The sequence below is a fragment of the Protopterus annectens genome, chromosome 3.part0 (genome assembly GCF_019279795.1).
Source record: "Protopterus annectens isolate FY-2018-M chromosome 3.part0, PAN1.0, whole genome shotgun sequence".
In the NCBI taxonomy this organism is placed as follows: domain Eukaryota; kingdom Metazoa; phylum Chordata; order Ceratodontiformes; family Protopteridae; genus Protopterus; species Protopterus annectens.
In genome coordinates this window covers 1,903,567,869-1,903,592,868 of record NC_056731.1, presented here as the reverse complement: position 1 = coordinate 1,903,592,868, position 25,000 = coordinate 1,903,567,869, and the positions used below count along the sequence as shown (strand labels likewise).

The window sequence follows — 25,000 nt, the reverse complement described above, 5'->3', positions numbered from 1 at the left end:
CTCAACATATGCCATGAAAAAGTCTGCATAAATGGGGGCAAAAGATGCCCCCATAGCTGTTCCCTGCACCTGCCAATAGCATTGATTTTGATAGAAAAAGACATTTTTAGTTAGCACATATTCGGTTAAACAAATTAGGAAGGTGTTAAAACCAGGTTCGTACAGATTGGATTTTGTATAACCAATATTCTATTGCATCAAGGCCTGCCCAATGTGGAATGTTTGTATAGAGTGCACATACATCCAACGTGCAAAGGAACCAACATTTCTCAAGTTGCATCCCAGAAACAATGTCCAAAAATTTTGTAGTATCCTGAATCTTAGATCTGACCCATTTCAACAAAGGCTGAAGGTGCATCGTAAGGAACTGGGATAAAGGCTCCGTGAGTGAGCCATTCCCAGAAACAATGGGTCTGCCAGGTGGATTTAGGGTTTCATAGTGGATTTTTCGAAGAAAGTATATGTATTGGCTGCTGGAGTCCGGAACTGTAAGATGGTGTTTAGTTTTGTCGGTGATGATGATGACCTCCTGCAATGCTGACCCTAAAATCTCATCTATTTGTTTTTTGAACATAAATGTAGTGTCCAAAGGCATTTTTGTGTAATATCTACCATCTGTCAGCTGATTTTCTGCTTCGGCATCATATTGCTGCCAATTCATAACTACCACAGCCCCTCCCTTGTCGGAAGAGAGGATCACCAATCCCTCATTGTCGATCAACTCCCGTAGGCTTTCCATATCAGTCTTTGAGAGATTGTTTGCCTTAATGTTAGTTCCCCTGAATCTGAAATGTAGATCTTTGAACACACAGGATTGAAAGAGATGAACAATATGATGCATCGGTGGTACAAAACTAGATTTATGATATGTAAATAATCTATCAGAGTCCAAATTGGAGACATTGTCATGAAAATGCAACTTAAGATTCAATAATCTGCAGAATGCCATAACATCCTGTGCTAACACATCCTCTGAATAAAAAAAAATGGGGATAAAACTGATACCTTTATTAAGTAAAGATGGTTGTGTATCAGTCAAAACAACATTTGAAATATTTAACACATTGGTGTTATTACATTCAGTCATTTTTTCGTAAGGAGCTCCAATAACCTCTCCAAACTGTTTATTTTTGTTGTGCTTCCACACTGCTCTTTTGTAAGGCCTAAAGGGGCTACAGTGTTATTTCTTTTAGGGGCAGATGAGTCTGAAGTCTGCTGCATGTCCAGGTTTGATGAGGAGTCTGCCCCGGATGAATCCATGTACATCCCTTGTTTTTTTAAATATAGATCTGGGGTGTTTACGTTTGGCGGTTTGACTAGTCTTACTGGTACCCCCCTCAAACCTCACATGTTTGTTATAGCTAAAAGGATTCCCTTTATCATAATCTGATTGATCACATTGAAATTTACAGATATTTATATCCCATAACTGTTGTTCAAGGCCCAAAAGGTCTGTGCTTAGTTTGTTCAGACATGCAGTATAGAAGGGCTGGCCCTCATAGACTTTGGTCTCCTCACATAATTTAGCAATAGTAACAATCTCCCTATCTATGACCCATTCACGATATCTGGCTAATGCTTTTACAAATCCCATGGAGGTTTGCTGTTGTATGCTTGACCATTCCTTTGCTAATTCAGCATCTATGTCATTAACCAGAGGCTGTATCTTAACTCTTAAACCCCTTGGGGATATGCCCTTGGCCATATAGGCTTTAAAAAGTTTGCAATGCCAGATGTTAGATCTTAAGGATCTCATGTTCTTATTCAGTTGCTGAAACAAGGCTTCACAATTATTCTCTGGGCTAAAAGTCATAGTGTTGTTCTCAACATTAATGTCATTGCCCAGTCCAAATTTACCCAAATCCTCCCTATCAGAGGATAGGCCTGCTAAAATCCTAGTTAGATCCATATTCAAATGGCACACTATTCGTAATAGGAATAGCCAATTGTGTAGGGTGCCACCTATTGTGGGAAAAATTATTATTGATCAAACTAATAACCACAAAAACAAGTAATTTTTCCAAAAATCAAAAATCAGTAGTAATGTATAATTTGCATTGGTTGTGGACGATAATAGCGCTTGTACAAATATCCCAATCAAAAGGTTTTCCAATAAGGATTGACAATGCTATGTCCAAAAAATAAGTAATAATACAACCGGCCAGATGAGTACCAGTGGTCCTATATTGAGGAAATCTAACTATTGATTCCCCAAAATGTATTCCAACAATACAGTAAAAGATGCTGTTAATCACAAAAACAATTGTTCTCAATGCAATGCCACGTCCACACAAACATCAATGTGATGTGTATTTTAATAATTACCCATTCTGTCCATCCAATGGAACATATAGTTAGCATGGACAATAATGGCCCTTGCATTCATTCACCATTCAGCTTCTACTACAAAAAACATCAAAAAATAAACTAGAACTACCAATAGTAACAGTTAAACCTGACAAAATGTATTAGTCCTTATTCGGGCAGTCCCAAATCCACCATATAAAATCTTATTTGTAGATTGGGTTGATGATAGATCAATATATAATAATACAAAAGCCACAAGAGGGCACCCTTGATAAAAAACATATATAACCATCCTAATAGCAATAAAAGAACATCAAAACTAATCCTAGTCCTCCTAATAGTGTGCCAACGAATAGAATAATGATCTTTAATATAACAGAGCAAACACAAAGCCTCAAAAAACCCAACGATCCACTGATAGCAGGAAATGGGTATTATGTTATTATTGATCCTGATTACAAGGAATGGTCCCAATATATCCCATAATATCAGTTAGAAGCATAGGGTGGCTTATAAATATAAATAAATATATAAATATATATAAAAACACACATGCTCCACACATCCAGCTTTCATCCTCCCCATATTACCAGAAATATCCCCAAGTCCCAGTTTATCAGGATGAGGCGCATTTGTTAACCTCTTCACTTCCAGTACATGCTGTTATAATGTATACATTTAATTCAGTTATAATAATACATGTACATTTTTTTCCTTCCAGAAGGGTGCACTAATACATTTTAACACAAGAAAACTCACAAATACATTTTCAGCACAAGCAACTGTACAAATCAGTTTGATATACAAATGACATAATTATTTACAAAATTCCAGGTAGCTCTGCTGGCATATGTTACAAATCCACTCCTGTGTTTCTCCTGGCATGGCTGGTAGTACCTCGTATTATCACAACATACATACAAATGTATACACATACATTTACACACACACACACACACACACACACACACACACACACACACACACACACACACAAATGCTTTTGTTGAACTGTTTGTCAAAATGAGAATTGTTGAACTTGGTTGATCGATTGTTATTTTGTCATGCAGTAGCTGGAATTATGGCACACGTATCAGCTAACAGAGGAACTTTTCCTTTTTCCTGTTGTAGTGCTATTAGAGTCAGTATATTTAAGATACAGAAGGATATGGGAGTGCAAGTTGGCCCACCTTCCAAAAACAGTTTTTTTTTTCAATTTTGTTTTCAACTAAACATTTTGTTAATGTAAATTGATCAATGGAATGTATGTAGACATAAATTTTCATTTTGTTTTCTTATATACTTGTGTATTACTGAATAAGATACATTTTGTATGGAGTTTATGTCCTTTTGTCAAAATGTAGCTCATCGAATTGCAGTTCATTGAAACTACATGACTGAACTACAGCCCACCCCATCTCCAAGATAGGCTTTTACAATGGGTTTTGTGGAGGGTGGGAGAGGAGGCAAGTCCACACTTCACATCAAACAAGCAAGCTTGATGAATTGTGCTCAACAATTCAGAGATCAGGCTCCCACAAACTAAAGATAAAAAACAGTTTATAGATGTATTACACACACACACACACACACACACACACACACACACACACACACACACACACACACACACACACACACACACACACACACACACACTAAATACAGAAAGATAGAGAGATGTGTATGCAGATAATACTCACATGCAATGTGTGCATGTTAGTTTATTGTCACAATATTTTGCTTATTTTACCTTTGATGTGAGGTAACACCACCTTCCAGGAAGCTAGCCTAATGAGATGGGAGCCCTGTCAAAAGCAGTGTTTACATATAATAAAAAGAGCTGTCATTAGTAATATACATCACAGAGCTACACATTAGTACAGCTAAACTTCACAGTGTTGACACAAAAGATATGTTTTCAAGGCTTTGTGCTCTCTGTGGATCATGGATGGCGATACAAAACAAAGTGATAAAAGGCCTCTGTTCAAGACTACTACCCAAGTACGTACAGAACGTCTTAGGAGAACAGGGTGAGTGGCCATTTGAGTTGCTGAAAGGCAACTGCACCTTAGTGTAAAGGTTATCAGATTCTATATTGGCAAAACACATTTGATCAAACCAACACTGTACTTGCATTTTGCCAATTCATACAAAGGCAGCACATACGTTTCCAGCAAAATTTTGCAGGGCTATCCCTATATTCCCCTTTAATTACCACCAATCTGAGCCCCCACAACCTCAGAGAATGGGGGGGGGGGGACTTTCTCATAGGTTGTTTGACTTTGGAATGACAATATGCAAGTAATGCAAGTGTGAGAATGCACCCCTTCTTTGGGGGTGTTAGATGGGCTTGACCCAAAATTTTACATTTATTTTGTTTTTGTACATTTTGTGTGACTAGGTGACAGCAGGAACTGTACCACCACTGTGACCCCCCCCTCCCCATTTTCTACATGGGGTTGGGATGCTCCATCAACTTATTGCTCCGTCTTGATTCAGTGCCACTCTGCTACCTTCAACAGCCATATCAGATTGTTGTAGGTCTTCTCTCACAGTCCATCTATCTCTGTCTTTGCTGGATACCCTTTTTCCCTCTTACTTTCTTCCTGCCTGTCTCAATCTTTCATCATCAGATGGTCTTTGCTTTCCTACACAGGCCCAAACCACCATAATCTGTTCTCTTACCTTCTCTGTAATCGGAATTACTTAGCTTCTGATGTCTTTACTTCATCTATCCCACAGTGAGCATCCTACAACCCATCTCAGGCTCTTCCATTCAATCACCTCTAGCTTCCTCAGCTGCTCTGCCTTCACTGCCAAGGTTTTTGTACCATACAGCAGTACTTGTCTCACCACTGTTTTGCACACTAACTCGTTTAGCTTCTTTGCCATTCTTCTGTCACACGCTATCCCTGACATATGATGTCAGTTTGCTGAAGCCCCTCAATCTACACCTGACCTCATTCAGACTTCCCTTCTCCTCAACCTCCCCTTCCAGATATTTGAAAATGTTAACCTGTTCCAATATTTTTCCTTGTATCTCAGTTCTAAGGTTCTTTAGATTTCCCTCATTTGCTGCCATTAAAATTGTCTTATTTGTACTCCATTTAAACCGGTATACCTCCAGTTTCATATTCCATTCCCCTCTCAGTTCATGAAGTTCTTTTTTTCAAAGTCTACAAGTTTGCTAATGTAGTTCATCACCTGTATGACACCCACTCTCACTGATGACCCCTTTTGGGTCTTGAACACTGTTCATACTCATATCACTGGGTCCTTGGACATAGCCTGCGCTAACTCTATCAATGTTTCTGGGACTTCAAACCATCAAGAGGACTTCCTACATCAACTTCCTTGAGACCTTGTCATATGCTTTCTCCAAGGCTTGGAATGCACAGTTGGCTCTTTCCTTGTCTATAGCATCAACTTCCTTTCTCACTGCAAATATTGCAACAGTTGTGCTGCATCCTGATGAAATCCAAACTATTCATCTCCCATCTTACTTTCTACTACTCTGTATTTATCACCCTCTTCAGAAATGTCATGCAATGTGACAGGAGTCTGATACCTCTGTACTCCTCTCCCCATTGTTCTTGTACAATGGCACTAGAATGCTTATTCTCCAGTCACCTGAGCTACATCATTCTCTCCATACTGCTATAAGTATCCCCTGGAGCAATTTCTCTCCTAATTCATCCAACAGCTTGTTCATATCAGACATTATCTCATCTGAGCCTGCTGCTTTCCTGACTTCCTTAGTGCTGCACTTCAGGGGTGGGCTGCTCTTCTTTCTTCATAGGCTGCATGTTGGAAAGTACAATTTCTGTGGGATTTTCTTCATTTAGAAGCTGCTGGAAGTACACCTCCCATCTGTCTTTGCTGTCCTGTGGACTGGTGAGCAGGTTGCTGCTGACATCACTTACGAAAGGTGTCTAATGATCATCTTCTTTATCTTTCTGTCTTTGCCTTGTAACCGGATAAAGTTTGTGTGCCATCTGCAAAAGTCACTTTCCAGAAGCTGGTACAGTGCCTCTGATGCATTGCTGTTTGCTATTGCAACTACTTTCTTAGCATCTTTGTTAGCCAACCAATATTCCTTCTAAGCCTGGTCCATCATTTCTATCTCTCACTTTTCCTGCACTCCTTTCTTTTGATGACTCCTTGGATTATTGCTTTCCACCACTATTTATTTATTTATTTGCAGTTTGTTTTCCAGAATAGTCCATTTGGCTACAAGGAGCCCATTTTCAATGGAGTCCTGGGGAGAAAAGCTCCAGAGAAATACAAATACATAGAACAGAAACAGTACAAATCCATAATACACATTTCAGTTAAATGTTAAATACATATTTTGTATAGTACAAACCTGTATTGCACAATTGAAATAGATGTTACATAATACAGAAATAAAAGATTTTCATTAGGAAAATTACCTTTCCTTATGTACCTTATTTCCGTACCTGCCTCAGCTGCATATCTGTTTGACAGTCCTCTCACATGCCATTTGGATGTGCTGCCATTCTTCAGCTCCACTTAGTTCCTCTTCTTTCCAAGGTGCTAGAGCCCAGAGTATTTCCTTGAACTTTTGTGCTGTCTCCAGTCAGCTTCCAGGTATTCATCCTAGTGTCTGTTGACCCTAGAGCCTTCTCTTTCTGTTGCTTGCAGTTCATTGTGGTAACCTGTGGTTTACACTGAAGACTGACTTTTCACAAGGATGACCAAATGCCCTTTCCTTACTAGGATAATGTTGACCAGAGTTTGAGGTTGGCCACTCTTGTATGTGATGAGTGCCACTTACTAAACCATGTGTTAGCCTTCAAAAACATTTGCCAGACAGAAGTTTTGTATGCCCACTCCTTTATTCTTGTTTCCACACCCCACTGGGCTAAGTCAGTCCTCATATCCTCTTCTGTCTGTCCCGATATGTGCATTCAATGTTCCTTGTTATCAACACCAAATTACATAAGAGATTCATAAACACATTAGGTGCCCACCAGATTATATATTTCCATAAAAATACCCATTTATTAACTTCCTCACTTTTTTCTTAGTAGGTAAGCCCACTGCATACAAAAGCCTATTTCAGCAGCAGCCAACAAGCACTTTTTAAGTGACTTGATAACAGTCAGACTGAAAGTGGAAAATGAGAGAGTCAATCTAGGATTACAGAATAAAACGTCTTAACCCTCTATGCCTAATTGCAGACATTCACTCCATCTCTCTACACATTTTTAAAATCACACTAATGTGAGCTGGCATTTGGTCTTACTGAAGTTGCTCATTAATTTGTATAGTGACATTTACTGAGCTGAAGAAAGACTGAAAAGGGCATTGCACTATCAGGGATCAGTCTTTCTACAAGATGCAGTAAGCTTGGCTTGATAATGACAGCATCTACGAGATGGGGAGGAAATGAGAGGAGAGGAGAGGAGAGAGGAGAGGAGAAGAGAGGAGAGGAGAATACTTCTCTGTATCTTAATTAAATAACTGTATTCACCCATTCCATAAGAAATCCATAAGAAATGCCCAAAATATAATGTTGGAAGGAAAGTGGTGGTACTCACACCATGAAAGAATGGCAATAGGCAAACACTGAGGAATACACCTATCATAATGACATTAAGTACCTTGAAACAGGAAAAGTAGACATGATACCAGCCAATCACGTACACCACTGAACAATTCAGTTTAAGTAATATGGCAGTTTTACCACGACTGTACCTTGTATATGAAGGCCTCATAGAAAATAAGCAGAAGAGAGAAAGGGAATACACAGTGATGGCAAAGATAACTATGATTTCTACATCTAAGAAAAAAGGGTATCATTATGATTTCTACAGCTAAGAAAAAAGGATATCATTACACTTTGGTCCAACTGTTCTTTGCTACACCCATGTAACCTAGTCTGACTTTTTGTGAAATCCAGATATTAGAAAATGTGGCTTAATTCACTGCCTCAGCTATACTTGTGTGCATATGTATTCATACTGGGACATCCAGTCATGAAGCATGCTGTACCTCTTCAGAAGAGGGCATAATCCTTAGATATATGCATTTATATTACTGCTTTTTATGTATGAAACTGTAGTCTAATATATATCATAAATATTCCTACCACAGCTAGAAGGGTATTTTGAACTGTACCAAGCAGCAACGAGGTGGTACTGCATCCTCATCACTGCAAGTACAGGCAAACCAGGCTACCGGCACCACACAAGTCAGGGATGATTCAGGTGCTGAAAGTGAACAAGGAGAAAACTAGGGGCAGAATGTCAAATGATGTACTAGAACTGTAGTATAGCAATATTACTGACAACACTGTTAGTCATACCAGTCTACCTTATGACCGTCAGGTTTCCAATAAGAGTGGGAAGAAGAGAGACAGACTGACAGAGAGAATGCTGCCAGGAAACAGTAGCCTGGCATGTCTAACAGACCAGTAGTCATTGTTATGCACTGGTCTACTTAAAAAAAAATCCTATACCTCATTTTTTTGAACAAATCTGCTATATGGTAACATTTTTTCCCAGCTAGTGTTCTATTGCACTGAAAGAATTCAGAGCAGATATTTCTGGTGGATTTCTCATAAAGACACAGATGTGCATGTCGCACTTGTGCCCCAGTTGATTGATGCCAAGGATACTGATCTAAATATTGATTTTTTTTTCAGTTATCTTTTAGAAATTGACAACAGAATGGTAGCAGTGGAAAGCCCAGAAATAGAAAAGCAATTTTTTTGGCCAGAACAGAATAGATTTTATATATTTACACAGCTATATCTATAGCAAAAGAAAGAGAGAAAAAGGGAGCAGGAGATGTACTACATGGGGTGGGAGGGACAGGTGGTCTGCTGAGGGGAATAACAGACCAGCAAATGCAAGCTGAGGTCCAGCTCCCAACACAATGGAAAATGGAAGCAAACATTCAGTGCAAGTCAGGATGACAGGAAAGGGACTAAAAAAAGGAGGCCAGAAAACCAGCAATAAGGGTCCCAGAGAGACAGCAGTGTTGACAGATAAGAACATAGACTGAGAAACCAAAAAACAGAGGGAGAAAAGCCTGACACAACAGAAATGAGATTTAATGTAATAAATTATACAAAGTGACAGGTAATGGACGATAGATGTTTGTGCAAGGGAGGAAAGGGAAAGCTTCTCCCCAAGAAGAAAGAAAAAAGAGAAAACATATATTAATGTGAGGACTTGAAGGAGTGGAATAGTGATGAGGAAGACTGTTTCCACCAAGGATTGAGGCCTAGCAGTAGTGGAAAGTGTAATGAGAGGGAGAGGTGACAGACAGATGGAAACAATTGGAGAAGAGGCTTATGGACTTCTATGTCAATAGATGTTTGATATGAACACTAGCCAAAAAGAACAGATATAAAAGTGACTAATGCAAAATAATTCAGTAGTGGGAAGTAAAGAGGAGAGGTTGTTATGGTTGTCAGACATACTGCACTTGTACATTTCTTTTACTTTCACGCATGTCTCTCTTTCATTATATGTATACTCCCATCTGGAGATATATATATATATATATATATATATATATATATTCAGCCGATGATGGTATATTGTAAATTTTGCTGCACAGTCAAACTATGTATGCAGTTTTGTTGAATAAAATAAATGGAGTGCAGAACTGAAGTTAATAAATGACTGAGAATGGGGGTTTGTGAAGTAAAGGTTCTCAAAAGATCAATAAACTTCATAGGATGGGCTGAAAGGGATGATAGGGGAAAGGCAAGGAATAGTCCTGATGGATATACAGAAAGCATTTGATTATGTATCCTAGGAAATTACGAAACGGTAATAGATCAAGTAGTGGGGAATGGAAGATGGACTCCATTGATGAAACTATTCATAAATCGGGTGCTATAGGATAAAATTGAAATGGGAATGGAATACAACAGTGGTGCTCATTATCACAAGATTTATTCCTACTGATAACTGAATGCTTGATGTGAACAATTAAAGAGATGTGGGGGGAATGGGATGGAAAGAGCAATAAAAGTAGCGCCTTTCTGTTCACAAATAAGTGTATGCTGACAGAGCAGATGTAGAAAGGAAAAGAAGGCACAGAGGAAAAGGGAAATAAGGACCCAAAAAATTGTAGTGACTATAAACCAGACTAGAAACTACAATTTCTCTCATATTACAGCCAATAGAAAGCCAAATGACTTCCTTCTACTAAGCCTACATATTAAAAGTATATCCAACAAAGTCCATGAACTCCATGCCACCATAGACTTGTACTCCCCAGATATAGTCATCCTGACAGAAACCTGGCTAAAACCTCACATTACCAGTGAGCAAATACTCCCTACAGGTTACGGCATACTAAGAGTAGACCGGCTAAACAAGAAAGGGGGTGGTGTAGCTATAATATTTAAACAGCATCGAAACATCCAGATCTTAAAATCATCAGCTCCACAAATAGGCAATGAAGAAATAATATATACCAACCTCAAAATAAACCAAAACAAAACCATCAACATAATTGGATGCTACTTCCCACCTGACCAAAACATCCCTCCACTAGAAAACCCCCTCAGCTGGTCTACACACAATCTCCCCCAAGAAACTATAATTTTAGGTGATTTCAATATTGACTGGCAATCCTGTTCTGGCAACCATCCAACCCATCATGTAAGCCTTCATGGCTACACCCAACTAGTCCAGTCACCAACCAGGATAAATAAAAACTCCAGCTACTCTGGACTGGATATTAGTCAGTAAGAGCCCCCAGTCATATATAACAGGCTGCTTATCAGATAGCCTCAGTGATAACACCCCAACATTCCTACTCAAAAAATACCTATACCAAGCTAAACCTGTCATCTACCGTCATATACGTAAAAAAACTAAACTTTAACCCACTCACATTCATCTCATCCCTCAAAGAATGTAACTGGCATCCTCTAAAGTACCTCAGTCTTGATGACGCATTTTAATTTTTTAATACTACCTTCCTGAGCATCAGTGGCGGCTGGTGACTTCAAATCACAGGGGGGCTGCAGGAGACAGCTGAATGGGTGGGGTCAAGGGGAAGGGGTGTGGTCAACCATAAAGGGGAGGAGCTATGCACAAAACCACAAAAAACTAACTTTAATTAAATACGCTGCCCTGGGTGGCAAACCATCATTATGAAAGTCCAATCAAGACAAAAATAAGTGTAGAAGAATAAAAATATTTCAATGCATTGGCTGCATGACAGCTTACTTAATATCTAGATGGAAACAAAAGGTTGTGAGGCATGAAAAAATAAATTACTTTTTAAATACATTACTGGAATGCCAGTCAAGTAACATGCTGAAAGTAGAAATCTATGTGATGCCCCCACTTGTAAAAATGTTTCTTATCCAAAAAGACCTGCTGCCTGACAACTTGTTTCATGGGGAAAACATGATAAAAGTAAAAAATGAACAGCAAGCAAGAAACAAGCTCAAGATACATTGCTTAAAAGATTACTGTACAGGTTATGGACCACACATGATTGGCATTCTGTTTAGTTTACGGGTAAAGTCTGTAGAGATGACTGGAAGTCTCCAACAAGTGTAATGAGCTTTTTAAATAATGGAATCCTGTCCTTTAATATCCAAGGCTTATACATTATCTAGTCAAGTATTCTCTGCATGGCAACAACAGAAAGGCTTTCAATGTTGGCAATTCTTTAACATTATGCTTATTAAAGCTTACTTGCATCTTACAATGTCAGACAAGCTTACCTTATGGTCATTAAAGCATTGCTACTTAAACACAGAGCAACAGGCACTGAGTAATAAGCATAAATCAACAGTACAAAAATATGACAGAAACCAGACCATTCTGCAAAATCAAGGACAGATGAAAAGCCACTGTAGTACTTATGCAGTGTGTCCTCCCCATCCAAGGTAGATACAACTACTCCTTGCCTTGCTTGGACACATCCAGAGTCACTACATGGGGAGTGGGGTGCAACAAGCATGTCACAATTTGAAATCTCTCTGGCTGACTGTGATGGCCCTGACACATTTCATTTGTCATACCTCTCAACCTCAAGAGCAAGAAATCTGGACAAAGCCATACACAGAAGTGGGACAAAGGCCCAACAATAAGGACAATTTTTAAATATTGCTCTAATAAACTTAGAAAGATAATAGAATAGGTCTTGCATTAGTATGAATTTTCTGAAGGGTATAAAATCTGAAACTCAAATGTCTGTCATTTTCTAACTTCAGTCTTTAGTGATTTGTCACTAATTTGTCAAAAAGCACAATTTTATGAAAAATGGACCAAAAATGTGATGCAAAAATATAAAATAGACACACAATACAGCTGCTACCTGTCAAAGAAGGGACATTTTAATATTAGTACTGCTACCTTGAGCAGCTGACAAAATGAAAGAATCTACATGCATTTCAAGTAATCGATAACTTTGATTATTACAGTTATTTCTTAATTGTAAACCCTCCATGTTTTCTTCCAAAATTGCTATTTTGCTGAGGGATTATTAGGGGGAAGAGCAACATTTTGAGCCAAAAATTGGGGACAGTTGAGAGGTTGGCTATGCCTAATTCTATAAAGCAATTTATTTGCACGTACCTCTCAACCTGTTAATGAAGTAAATCTGAACAAGGCCAAATATATTGGGGGCACATATAAACAGTAATAAAAATTGCTCTTGTATAAATTGAGACAGTTGATAGAACAGCTCTTACTTTAACATGCATTTTTCTGAAGGTTATGAAGTCTGAAACTTTATTTAGTGACTTCTGGCAAATCATTTAGGAATTAAAACTACAAATTTTATGAACAAACTAAAAATAAGAAGCAAAAATCTATTCATTCTTTGAAAATCTGGACAGTTGGGAGGTATAGTTTAGCTGGGCCTGTCTGAGTTTGCTGCCCTTCCCCCCCTGACAAAATAATGGTTGAATGGAGCCTTTGCATCCATTCCAATGAACCATTATACTTGGCTATTTCACTCCATTTACCATAAACACTAATGTGCATACTGCTTTACTTCTATGATGAGTTGGACTTCATTTGAAAGTTTTATTTTGTATTTTACAGCACAAACACTAAGTCATCTGTTAAACAAAGCAATGCAGTCTCACAATGAAAACTTAGCATTAAAACTTCTCTGCCCTTGAAACTCACATTCATTGAAACAGCATTGAAACCCACATTCAAAGAAAATACATTTTGCCAGTGGCAGATAAAGATTAATTTTGGGATGTTTTCGAATCATAGGCCCCTTGCATATGAAACATACATGTGCTCTTTGATACACCTTCCTCATTGTACTAAAATTATATTCCTTGTACAATACAGTACACTTGTTAGAGGGTGTTTTAAATTTGTTTTGAACATTTTTCCAGTAAGCAATGAAACAAACCATATGCACCCATAATGGCAAAACTGCCCAGTTGAGAACATTTATCATAAAAAAGTCTACTCAGACTTCCACAGTCCACCATTATTAGTAAATATACACAATTCTACAGTCCACCATTATTAGTAAATATGCACAATTCCACAGTCCACCATTATTAGTAAATATGCACAATTCTACAGTCCACCATTATCAGTAAATATGCACAATTCTACAGTCCACCTTTATCAGTAAATATGCACAATTCTACAGTCCATTATCAGTAAATATGCACAATCTCTGAAGTAAGTCATCTAAATAATTCCACATTAAAGAAATATGTAACTAATGAAGCGGTTGATGCTAGCAATCACCTTTATATTTCATGGTTTCATCGAAAAATAAAGTGTCTGTTGCCCCTCAGGAATAAATTGCCTATATTACATTAAAAATGATAAGCTAGTAATAATATTGCAAGAGGAAATGGATGGCAAACTGATAACGAACTCATAGTTAGTATCTTCACCAAGGAGAACATTCTGAGTATGGCAGCATCCACCCCTTGTGGGAGTAGAACCCACAGCCTTCTGCATCAAAAGCAGGTACACAACCTGTTGTGCTATAGTATTAACTAGGCATAGCAGTAAACTTCTATTCCCCTGCAGCTCTCAGCTCCTTGTAAAATCTACTCAATACTCAACTGCATGGGGGGGGGGGGGTCAAAAGCCCAAAAACCAGGGACACATTAAACATTGCTTGTATAATCTTGGAAAGTTGCATGTTGCCACCATATATTTTACTGCCAAGGTCCCTGAGCAAAAAACAGTCAGAGTAACATACCACTACGCCACATCAGCTGCTTTGTAAAAGAGAGGAAGACTGAAACTTAAATGGCTATCATTTAGTGAATTCAGTTCTCACCATAGCTGTCAACCTCTTAGTACAAAACACCTGGACAAACCCAGTAATGAGGGAATACAGCCCTCAAACATATTCAGTGAATTCAGTTCTTGCCATAGCTGTCAACCTTAGCACAAAAACCTGGACGAAGCCAATAATGGGGAAATACAGTCCCAAAAATAGGGACAAATTTAAAATATTCATCTTATAAACTTAGAAAATTGCTAGAAAAAAAGGTTGTGCTACTATGTATTCTGAAGAACATGAAGTTTGAAATTCAAATGCCGGTCAATTTTACTGCGGACAGAACAAAACCAATTTTCAGCAGAGACGAGGGATTAGTACTGCAGACACGTCTTTGTAAAATGGCAGGGCACCAGAGCAAATCCACACAAACACAGGGAGGAGATGCAGACTCCACACAGAAGCCACCCCAACCAAGAATCAAACCAGAAAATCTATAGCTGTGAGGCAACAATACTACCATTGCACCATCAATTATGCAAGGAATTAAACATTCAGAAACCTGAAGTCTGAACTTCAAATGCCTGTCAATTTTATTTAACATTTGTTAATCAGGACAGTCTGACTTGGAACAAAAAAAACAATTTTCAGCAGAGGCCCAGGAAGAAATAATGCAGACATGTCTTTGTAACATGGGAGGACACAAAAGCAAACCCACACAAACACAGGGAGAAGATACAGACCCCACAAAGAAGGAACCCCAGCCAAGAATCAAACCTGAGAACCTGCAGCAGTGAGGCAACAATGCTACTACTACACCATAAAATATCAAGCATTAAAACGTTTACAAACCACAGATATTATGAGGTACAGATCAGATCAAATATGAGGCAAAAATCTGCAATTTTTTTACAAATGGTGGTGGGTAGGGAACTCAAGTCTTTAACACCTGCATACAGGGTACAGGGTTCAAGCCTGAGGTATTCCCTACCACACCACCATGAGCACCTGGGGCATTTTCTCACACACACACACACACACACACACACACACACAAACACACACACCAGGCCATTCATTCAAATATTCATTCACACACTTCCCTACTAAACAGTAAACACACACACCAGGCCATTCATTCAAATATTCATTCACACACTTCCCTACTAAACAGTAAACACACACACCAGGCCATTCATTCAAATATTCATTCACACACTTCCCTACTAAACAGTAAACACACACACCAGGCCATTCATTCAAATATTCATTCACACACTTCCCTACTAAACAGTAAACACACACACCAGGCCATTCATTCAAATATTCATTCACACACTTCCCTACTAAACAGTAAACACACACACCAGGCCATTCATTCAAATATTCATTCACACACTTCCCTACTAAACAGTAAACACACACACCAGGCCATTCATTCAAATATTCATTCACACACTTCCCTACTAAACAGTAAACACACACACCAGGCCATTCATTCAAATATTCATTCACACACTTCCCTACTAAACAGTACACACACACACACACCAGGCCATTCATTCAAATATTCATTCACACACTTCCCTACTAAACAGTACACACACACACACACCAGGCCATTCATTCAAATATTCATTCACACACTTCCCTACTAAACAGTACAATAACACACACCAGGCCATTCATTCAAATATTCATTCACACACTTCCCTACTAAACAGTACACACACACACACCAGGCCATTCATTCAAATATTCATTCACACACTTCCCTACTAAACAGTAAACACACACACCAGGCCATTCATTCAAATATTCATTCACACACTTCCCTACTAAACAGTAAACACACACACCAGGCCATTCATTCAAATATTCATTCACACACTTCCCTACTAAACAGTAAACACACACACCAGGCCATTCATTCAAATATTCATTCACACACTTCCCTACTAAACAGTAAACACACACACCAGGCCATTCATTCAAATATTCATTCACACACTTCCCTACTAAACAGTAAACACACACACCAGGCCATTCATTCAAATATTCATTCACACACTTCCCTACTAAACAGTAAACACACACACCAGGCCATTCAAATATTCATTCACACACTTCCCTACTAAACAGTAAACACACACACCAGGCCATTCAAATATTCATTCACACACTTCCCTAGTAAACACACACACCAGGCCATTCAAATATTCATTCACACACTTCCCTACCATTCTAGACTAAAATAAATAACACACTTACCTGTCCTTGCTGCCCATTCCCCATAACGTTAATCCAAATGCCCGCGCAATACTCCATAGTCCCGCGATCCAAACCCTACTCCACAGTCCCGACGCTGACTGCTGCTGTTGCAGTCCGGTCCCGACGCGTTTTCCCAGCGAGTCTGTGCACTTTAAAAGTGCACAGACGTCTCCTATGTTCCCCTACCTGGATTGCCGGACTGCCGCGAGCATGCGCAGTAGAGTCGCAGTAGTCTGGACTACTGTGCATGCGCGGAGTCCGCAAATTTTAAAAATATTTTTTTTCTTTTTTCTTTCTTTTTTTTTTGGTTGAGGGGGCTGCAGTCCGGCAGCCCGATAGCACGGGCCGCCCCTGCTGAGCATCCTTAACTACCATGCCCCCATAAGACATTCCAGAACCAAAGCACAACCCGCCCCATGGCTACAGAAAACCACTAAGTCAGAAATGAAAAACAGGGATAAAGCCTGGGAGCACTGGCCCAAACCAAAACCCCCTCAACTAGACAGAAATTCCTAGAACTAGGCAATAGAGTCAAAAAGCTAATAAAACAGGACAAATTCCAATACTACCAGTCTGCCCTAGACTCCTCCCAACACAGCCCCAAACAATTCTGGTCCTCCATAAACTCCATCTTCCACCCAGGTAAAGTCAGTACCCCTCCTCCTAACATCCCCCACTCCTCAGAAAATATTGCTACCTCATTCTACACACACCACACAAACCATACTATCACTAGGTAAACAACACAACCCCCCCTCCCCTCAAACCCACACCTTCAACTAGTAATCTCCCCACTGCCTTCTCTTTTTCTCCTGTACCTACCTACAACATAAAAAAATGCTTAACTAAACTTAAACCCACCAAATTAGCAGCAGGCAACCTCCCAAGTGAATACCTACAAATCGCAGCTGATGCTCTGGCCTACCCAGTATCCATCTTGATTAACCGATCTCTGTCAGAAAGTTACGTTCCCACACTGTGGAAAGTATCACATATAATTCCCCTCCACAAAGGTGGACCCTCCACAGAACTAACCAATTACCACCCCATAGCTTTTCTCTCTCCACTCTCCAAAATACTAGAGAGATGCATACACTCTCGGGTCTCAGACTACCTCCTTACTAACAACCTCCTTTCCAATACTCAGCATGGTTTCCGACCAAACCATAGCACCACCACTGCCTTAGTCTCCTTTACTAACACTATCCTTCAGAATAAAAACAATGGCTATCTCTCCTCTGTTACTTTCCTAGACCTATCTAAAGCATTTGACATGGTCCCACACAAACAACTTATCTCTGTCCTCAATAATCCTTCTCTCAATCAGTCACCAACTGGTTTCAGAGTTACCTTGTCTGGCCGCCAACGATCTGTTGTATGGTACAATGACATATCTCCCCAACTACCTGTCTCCATAGGGGTTCCCCAAGGATCCATCCTTGGACCCCTACTCTTCTCTGTTTTCACCAATAATCTAGCCTCTGCCACCAAACATGGCACACTCATACAATACGCAGATGACTCAACCATCATCTGCTCAGTCCAGTCCCTGCCCAAACTGCAAAAAGTCACACAGGAAGCCGTTTCCTCTGTTGAAACTTGGTTATCCAATGCTCAATTAATACTCAACCCAAACAAAACTAAACTACTCATCTTCCATCCCACCAAACATACTCAAAACAACTCTCATTTTATCATCACAGCAAAAGACAACACCACTATATACCCAACTGAACATACCAAATCGCTAGGAGTGGAAATAGACAATAAACTAAAATTTGACATTCACATATCCATGATCACAAAAAAAGTCCACAAAAAACTAGGAGCATTATACAGAATAAGCAACTTCTCACCAAAGCAGCAAAGATTTCAATAGCAAATTCCCACCTTATCTCCACCCTACTTTATGCCTCTCCAATATATACCAACCTAAGGCAATACGATCTAAACAAGCTAGAGACCTGCTACAACAAAATCGCCAAATTCGCCACAGGGGCATTTTACCATAGTCACCACTGTCTCTCACTTGCTGAACTGGGCTGGCTTGAACTCCCTTACCTCCTTCAATGGTATCAACTCTCACTCGCCCACAGACTAGTAAACATCCACTAAATGTCCCATCCCTCCAGAATCTACTCCAACCCTATCGCACTACCAGACCACTAACATCCAGCAACAAAAATCACTTGCAGATCACTAAAGCCAATAACTCTGCTGGTGAAGCACTATTCTCTTGCACCATAGCCAAATTATGGAACTCCCTCCCACCCACAATTACCTCTGTACCATCATGCACCCACTTCAAAATTTTACTAAAAGCACACCTAAAAACATGCTGGCTATGCCCTTGCAACTCCCACTCTAAAATCACCCACCCCATCCAACCACTACCTTTCTTTCCGCTCCACTAACTACCTTGATTATAGCAAGCTCAGATGCTCATAAGCCTAGTACTTATTATACAGCAGGAACTTCTTATTGTAACATTTGTTAATGTCTGTTATGTACTTCACAGATAAAGATTCTAGTTGTCTACTGATGTACTATGTTCTTCATCTGTAAATATGTTATAAGTAATTGCTATGTTATATTGTTAATCGCTATGTAATCCAATGTACCTACTGTCTGTTTATTTTAACTGTGGAGCTTTTCTCCCCGGGCCTCCGCTGAAAATGGACCTACATCCAGTCAGACAATCCCGGTCAACAAATGTAAATAAATAAGTAAATAAATTGAATGAAAACTTATTGAAAATCAGAACAGGCCAAAAATATGTTATGACAAGGGGAGGGGATTGTTAAAGATGAGGTGAAAACCCAAAGAAAGGAAAATTATTTTTTATAAAAGCATGTATAACACATGATGTAGCTTGATAGGAGTTAGGGATTTGTAAGAGTTTATATGGATTTGTAAGAGGTTCAGTGCAGTCTATTAAAAATGTAATGGAGTAATGTGAGATTTTTTATATTTTCTTGATTTATCTTTATGATTGTATTGTTTTGGAAAGGTATGCGCCATACTTTAGGATTTTGCTAATTATTTCTGTTTGCTTCAGTAAAAATATAAAAGCTATAAGAAACCAGTTGTCTGCTGTTTAGTACAACAGAGTAAACTTGATGGAATATTATAGCAATATATGAAATTAAAAACAAATTGATATTAATGAACTTGATACAATATGAAAATGATAGAAAATAATCTTAATATATGTATGCAATTAAAAGAAATGGATATTGGCAAGTTCAGTTTACTAACCACAAACTGGTATTAACTAGTTCAATTTACTAACCTCAAGGAAAACACCAATAACAGCCAGCCCGTCAGGCTTTGATGCAGCTTCCTGGAAGTTTGAATATTTTTCAGTGTTCCAGTGAACCAGGTGGAGCTAAAAAGAAAACAATTATAGCCATTAAAGATAAGGCCTCAGATAAACATGACATTTACACAGAAATTCCACATTTTGTTATTTTGACATGCATTTATAAAGCAACATCTGTCACTGCCTTTTGGCCCATTCCACCAGATCTGTGTTAAGTTAAAAGGATAGTAAAATGGTGAGACTGATCAAATCCCACAGAGTTTGAAACTGCAACCCAGAACCAGAATGACCAGTCCTAAGAGAATCAAGTTCATGTCAATTATTGTCTTATATGTAGGCAACTAGGACACCAATATGGTATGGAGCCCAGTGAAAGGATCCCATCAATTACCATGAGAACGTATCACTAGACAGTGCAGTACTCACCTGTTACAGGCCCTCATATATACTTGTATTTAACCTCCCACCTAAAGACTTCATTGAATTTGCTGCAACTAAAAAAAATTTTTGAACATTCCCTGTATGTTCACTGATTGATTTTTAATCACCTTTTTGTTAACAGGATAAGCTATCTGAACATACTGTCTGGTTAAGTGGCTTCCTCAGAATAGCACAGTTGACAAATGGAGGTGGAAAGAACCATAACCTGTATGCTTGAGTACAGAACAATCCATTTGTTCAAAATATCCTTTTGTTTGGTCTGGCCTCAACTGGGGATTGCTCTCAAACTGAATCCTTTTTTGACCGACTGCTTGTTCTATGATCTTGGTTTGAGCTTCTCAAATGAATTTCATGCATCTTACTTGTATATAAAATTGCCAAGAAAATACTACTTGACTTATTAGCTTGGGTATGACAGAAAACAGCTATTTAAGCCAAAAATTCAAAGTAAATAAGATAGCTTTGCTTAAATAGGACAATATTCTTATAGCTTCAAATGTGTTCTATTTTGTTTAAATTCATTTAAGCATAGAGTAACATTAACCTTTGTCTTGCACATTGACACAGTTGTTAAAGAGTTACAACACAAGCATGTTATTTAAAACATGAAAAAGATAGCAAAACAGCATAGTTCAGTTTTAAGTGGTGAGACAACAATTTTAGCTTAGTCACACATACAGAGGTTTCTCAAAGCATTTAAGAAATGGACGTAAGAGTTTGCCTTCATCCCTTTAACTACTACAAAATGTTATCAGTGATTTGACTACTTCGCTCTACACTGCATTCTCACGGGCTTTCTGAAATTGATTCACATAATTTAATTTCATAAAGTGGTACTTGTTGAACTATTAGTTTGACAGGTGCTCCTCAGATGCCTGCCACAAAGTGCAGCAGAAAGGCAAACTCAGTATGTAGGTGTGTATGCACATACAAGGAAGACAGTTCAGTCTGTCCAGGAGAGGTGTTAGGAAACCATAGCACCTATACAAACGCATGTGCATGGGGAGATCATTCAATTTTCACAAAGAAAATGAGTGGGTGTCAGACCTAGACTCCACAACTGTTAGAAAGCTTAACAACCAAGCTACTACACAGACAAGCTACTTTATACTTTGCTGAAGGAAAAAGTAAGTCACCTGCAAGCATTAAACTATCAGTATCACAAAGAAGACAGTTCAAACAGTATTTTAATAAAGTCACATCCAGCTTCTGCTGAATAACTGACTTGCATCTGTAAACCCATTCCTGGAATGCTATTTGTGCTACCTCATAATTGTGTATTTCATTCACTGCTCCACAGACCTGTCTCTCAATAAAAATAGTTCTCCTGCTTTCACATTTCCATCTCCCATTTCTCTACCTCTCTTGGCAATAGCTTTCCTATTAATTGGATCACCACAATCTTCCCTCTTCAAATGTGTATCTTGGGTTTTGTTATTTTCCCCTCTGTTCCATTGACTATGCTTTAAACCTTCTCCCATCAGAAACTGTTTAGGCTATAAAAATTAAGTTGAAAGAAAGTTGATACAGTATTTTTCAGCACTGTGCAACATAGTAAAACATTGTTAATTGGAAATTTGGTATTACTGTCAAATACAATCTGTGGAACATTCTCAGATGAATGCAAGGCATACATTGCATACTACATTAATAAAAAAGAAGCATGTAGCTTCTGCTTTGCACTTTCTTCTTGCCATCACAGTTAGCTGAGAATGCAAACACTGTCTATAGATGGTCACTGTTGAAGTGATGCCCTGATGACATGTGCAAACATGGGAAAAAGGGGTTGTGGATGGATGGATCGCATTTTGTCTCATTACCAGACTCCTACCATCACAATGACCAGAACAGGTAACACCTCACAGTCATATCAAAACATAACCTTCCTTGTTTTTATAGCAATACTTGGGGAAATAAATAACCTATCTGAGAAACCCTAGCCTCCCCAAGGGCATAATCTGCATATTGCAGGAAGTTCTCTCCAACCATGAAATTCCTCACAGGTCCAGATGTTTACTAGTTTAATCTGAATATTGTTTCAGAACAGCAATATCTGACCCTGGATTCCACCTTACTCCTGGTTCTTTTCAATCTATTAGCTCTGAAGATAATTAATACTACAGAGTTGTGATCCTCCTGATTTTCAAGGACTAACACTTGTTTATGGTAATCTGATTCAACACAGCAAAAAAGGTTTGGTCAGTGAATACTGGATAGTCCATTAAACCATAGAAAAAGGAGAAATGGATGCATCAAGACCAGTAGCAGGTTCGCAGAAAACTAAGTCCACCTAGGCTGTAAAGGAGTTCTAATGACAGCTAGTATCCACTTCTCAACCTGTTAGTTCATAGGTATGTCATACATAAGCATTTGGCTAGCTGCCCTTGTGGACAATTTTAAGCCTAGCCAATTTCCCTTTTTCTGCTCTAATTTATCTCATTCTGTTAGAGATTGTCCTTATCTATCTTATAGTCATTACCCCTAATGTGAAGAACAGAGATCATTTACTTTGTCTTTCGGCTTTTCCCGGTTAGGGGTCACCACAGCAAAACTCCAGTCCACTAATGATTGGCAGTTGATTTTTATGTACCGACTTGCCAAGCCCGATGCACAACCTTCAACGAAGGTACGCCCATTCACACATGTCTCCATGCAGAAGACACTCTAGCTGAGAATCGAACCGGACAGCGTCGTACTGTGAGGCGACAACACTACCGCAGCACCACCACTGCGGGATTGAAGAACAGAGATCATACCATAGATAATTTAAGGGGGCTCATTCATGGAATAAAGCATTTTGGAGCTGCCTCTGTCCATTGGTAGTACAGGGGGTAGTCCTTTGGGTAAATGTTCTGTTTTCCATTGACAGATCCAAGTTAAGCCTGAATATGGGCAGAGATAAACTTTGTTTTACGTGGATGTGAAGTCTGTTCTGCAAGATGTGCCTGTTTCTCTAAACCATGCTGCTGAATGTAGTAATACTGCATCTGAGTCATCTGTCCTACTGAAAGGTAGGAAGACCATTAGATTGTTATCTTAATTGTTAGAAAATAGTCTTGGATTCCTTCTTATTCTAACTTTTGCTGCTACAGTAGGTTTCAGCAGATCAAAGAACAAAAAATAACCCACAACAATAGTATCTCTGGAAGCTCTTTATGTATTGAGAAGTATTTCAATAAACACATATCTAGCTTCTGTTGTAATAAAGGTCATTAAAACAGGCTTCAGGACATCTTTCATGGTCTGCACAAAATAACTTGGCTAACTTAGTGTCAGCTGCATGTTATGGCTCTCAGCATATCATTCAGATTTTAGAAATACTGCTGACTTGCTGGCAGTAAAATGGGGCTCATTATTACTTTCAAGTTAATGAGGTGCACTACAGTAGCTGAAAAGCCCATGATTTTGATGTTCATATCTGTCACTTGAATCTGTCCACCTGAAATGCTCTTCCATGAAAGTTAAGTACGTCTCCACTGAAAGATCCCACAATATTGGAATGCATATGTTCCATGAAATATCAGGTCACATCCAATGAGAAAAATGGGACAGGACTGAGCAGGTCTGGCCTCACTAATGTTAGGTATACATTTTCACATTCAATTTGATATTCAATTCTTGTCCAATTTATGTACAATATTTAGCAAAGTCCGCCATTTGAACAACTTTAGGATGTCCTACATACACCTCCTCAAGGATGCAACTGTGGAGTTTAGCAGGAACAGTTATTACTATATCCCACATTAAGCACCCCTGCTGCATGGTGACCACACTTTTCATGTAAAATGGCAACAAGGTACTTGTGTCTATGACCTTTTGTAACAGAGCGTTCTGTGATGAACAAGTTCAGTGTGACGTTGCCATGGCTTCATTTTCAGCTGTAGCATTTCATACATTATCAAAAGCAGGCATCTAAGATACATGTTCACATGTTACCACACCAGCAAATGAAAAGCAAGACAGAAAATGATATGTCACCCATGTGTGTTTGGTCTTATGGATGCTTAATGCTGTACTGAAATATACATTACACCTCTCCAAATTAAGCTGAATGTTTTAGCAATTATAAGGAGACTCTTACTCTGACATTTGTAATTCCACAAACAATTCTGCTTCACAGCAGTTAATCTACCAGTTTACCAAACTTTCATTCCCTATGTGTCTTAATTCAGTGTCACATGGATCAAAAGGCTGTTGTGAAACCTGATTTCGAGGAGGCAAACAAGTTAATATATGGCAACACTCTCTAAGCTTACAATACTGCTTGAATGTTTCATTATAAATGCTAAACTAGTCTGCTGCTATGTAGTAAGATTAACTGTATTAAATGTCTTTATAGCTTTGTTTCCAGACAGGTGGAGAAAAGTTGCAAATTGTACCTCTTTTGCCCCCAAACTCTACCAAAAACTGTACTATACAGCTCTAGACAAATGGAAT

At 38.8% G+C, this 25,000-nt stretch overlaps 1 protein-coding gene across 1 annotated transcript in view; it reads right to left on the bottom strand.

Moving 5' to 3' along the window:
- LOC122797169 (carbonic anhydrase-like) overlaps positions 1–25,000 on the bottom strand; it is a 408,969-nt gene that overhangs the window by 297,111 nt on the left and 86,858 nt on the right. Inside the window, exon 4 of the mRNA XM_044065988.1 lies at positions 20,093–20,188. Coding sequence (XP_043921923.1) covers positions 20,093–20,188 — 96 coding nt within the window. The remainder of the gene's footprint in view (positions 1–20,092; positions 20,189–25,000) is intronic.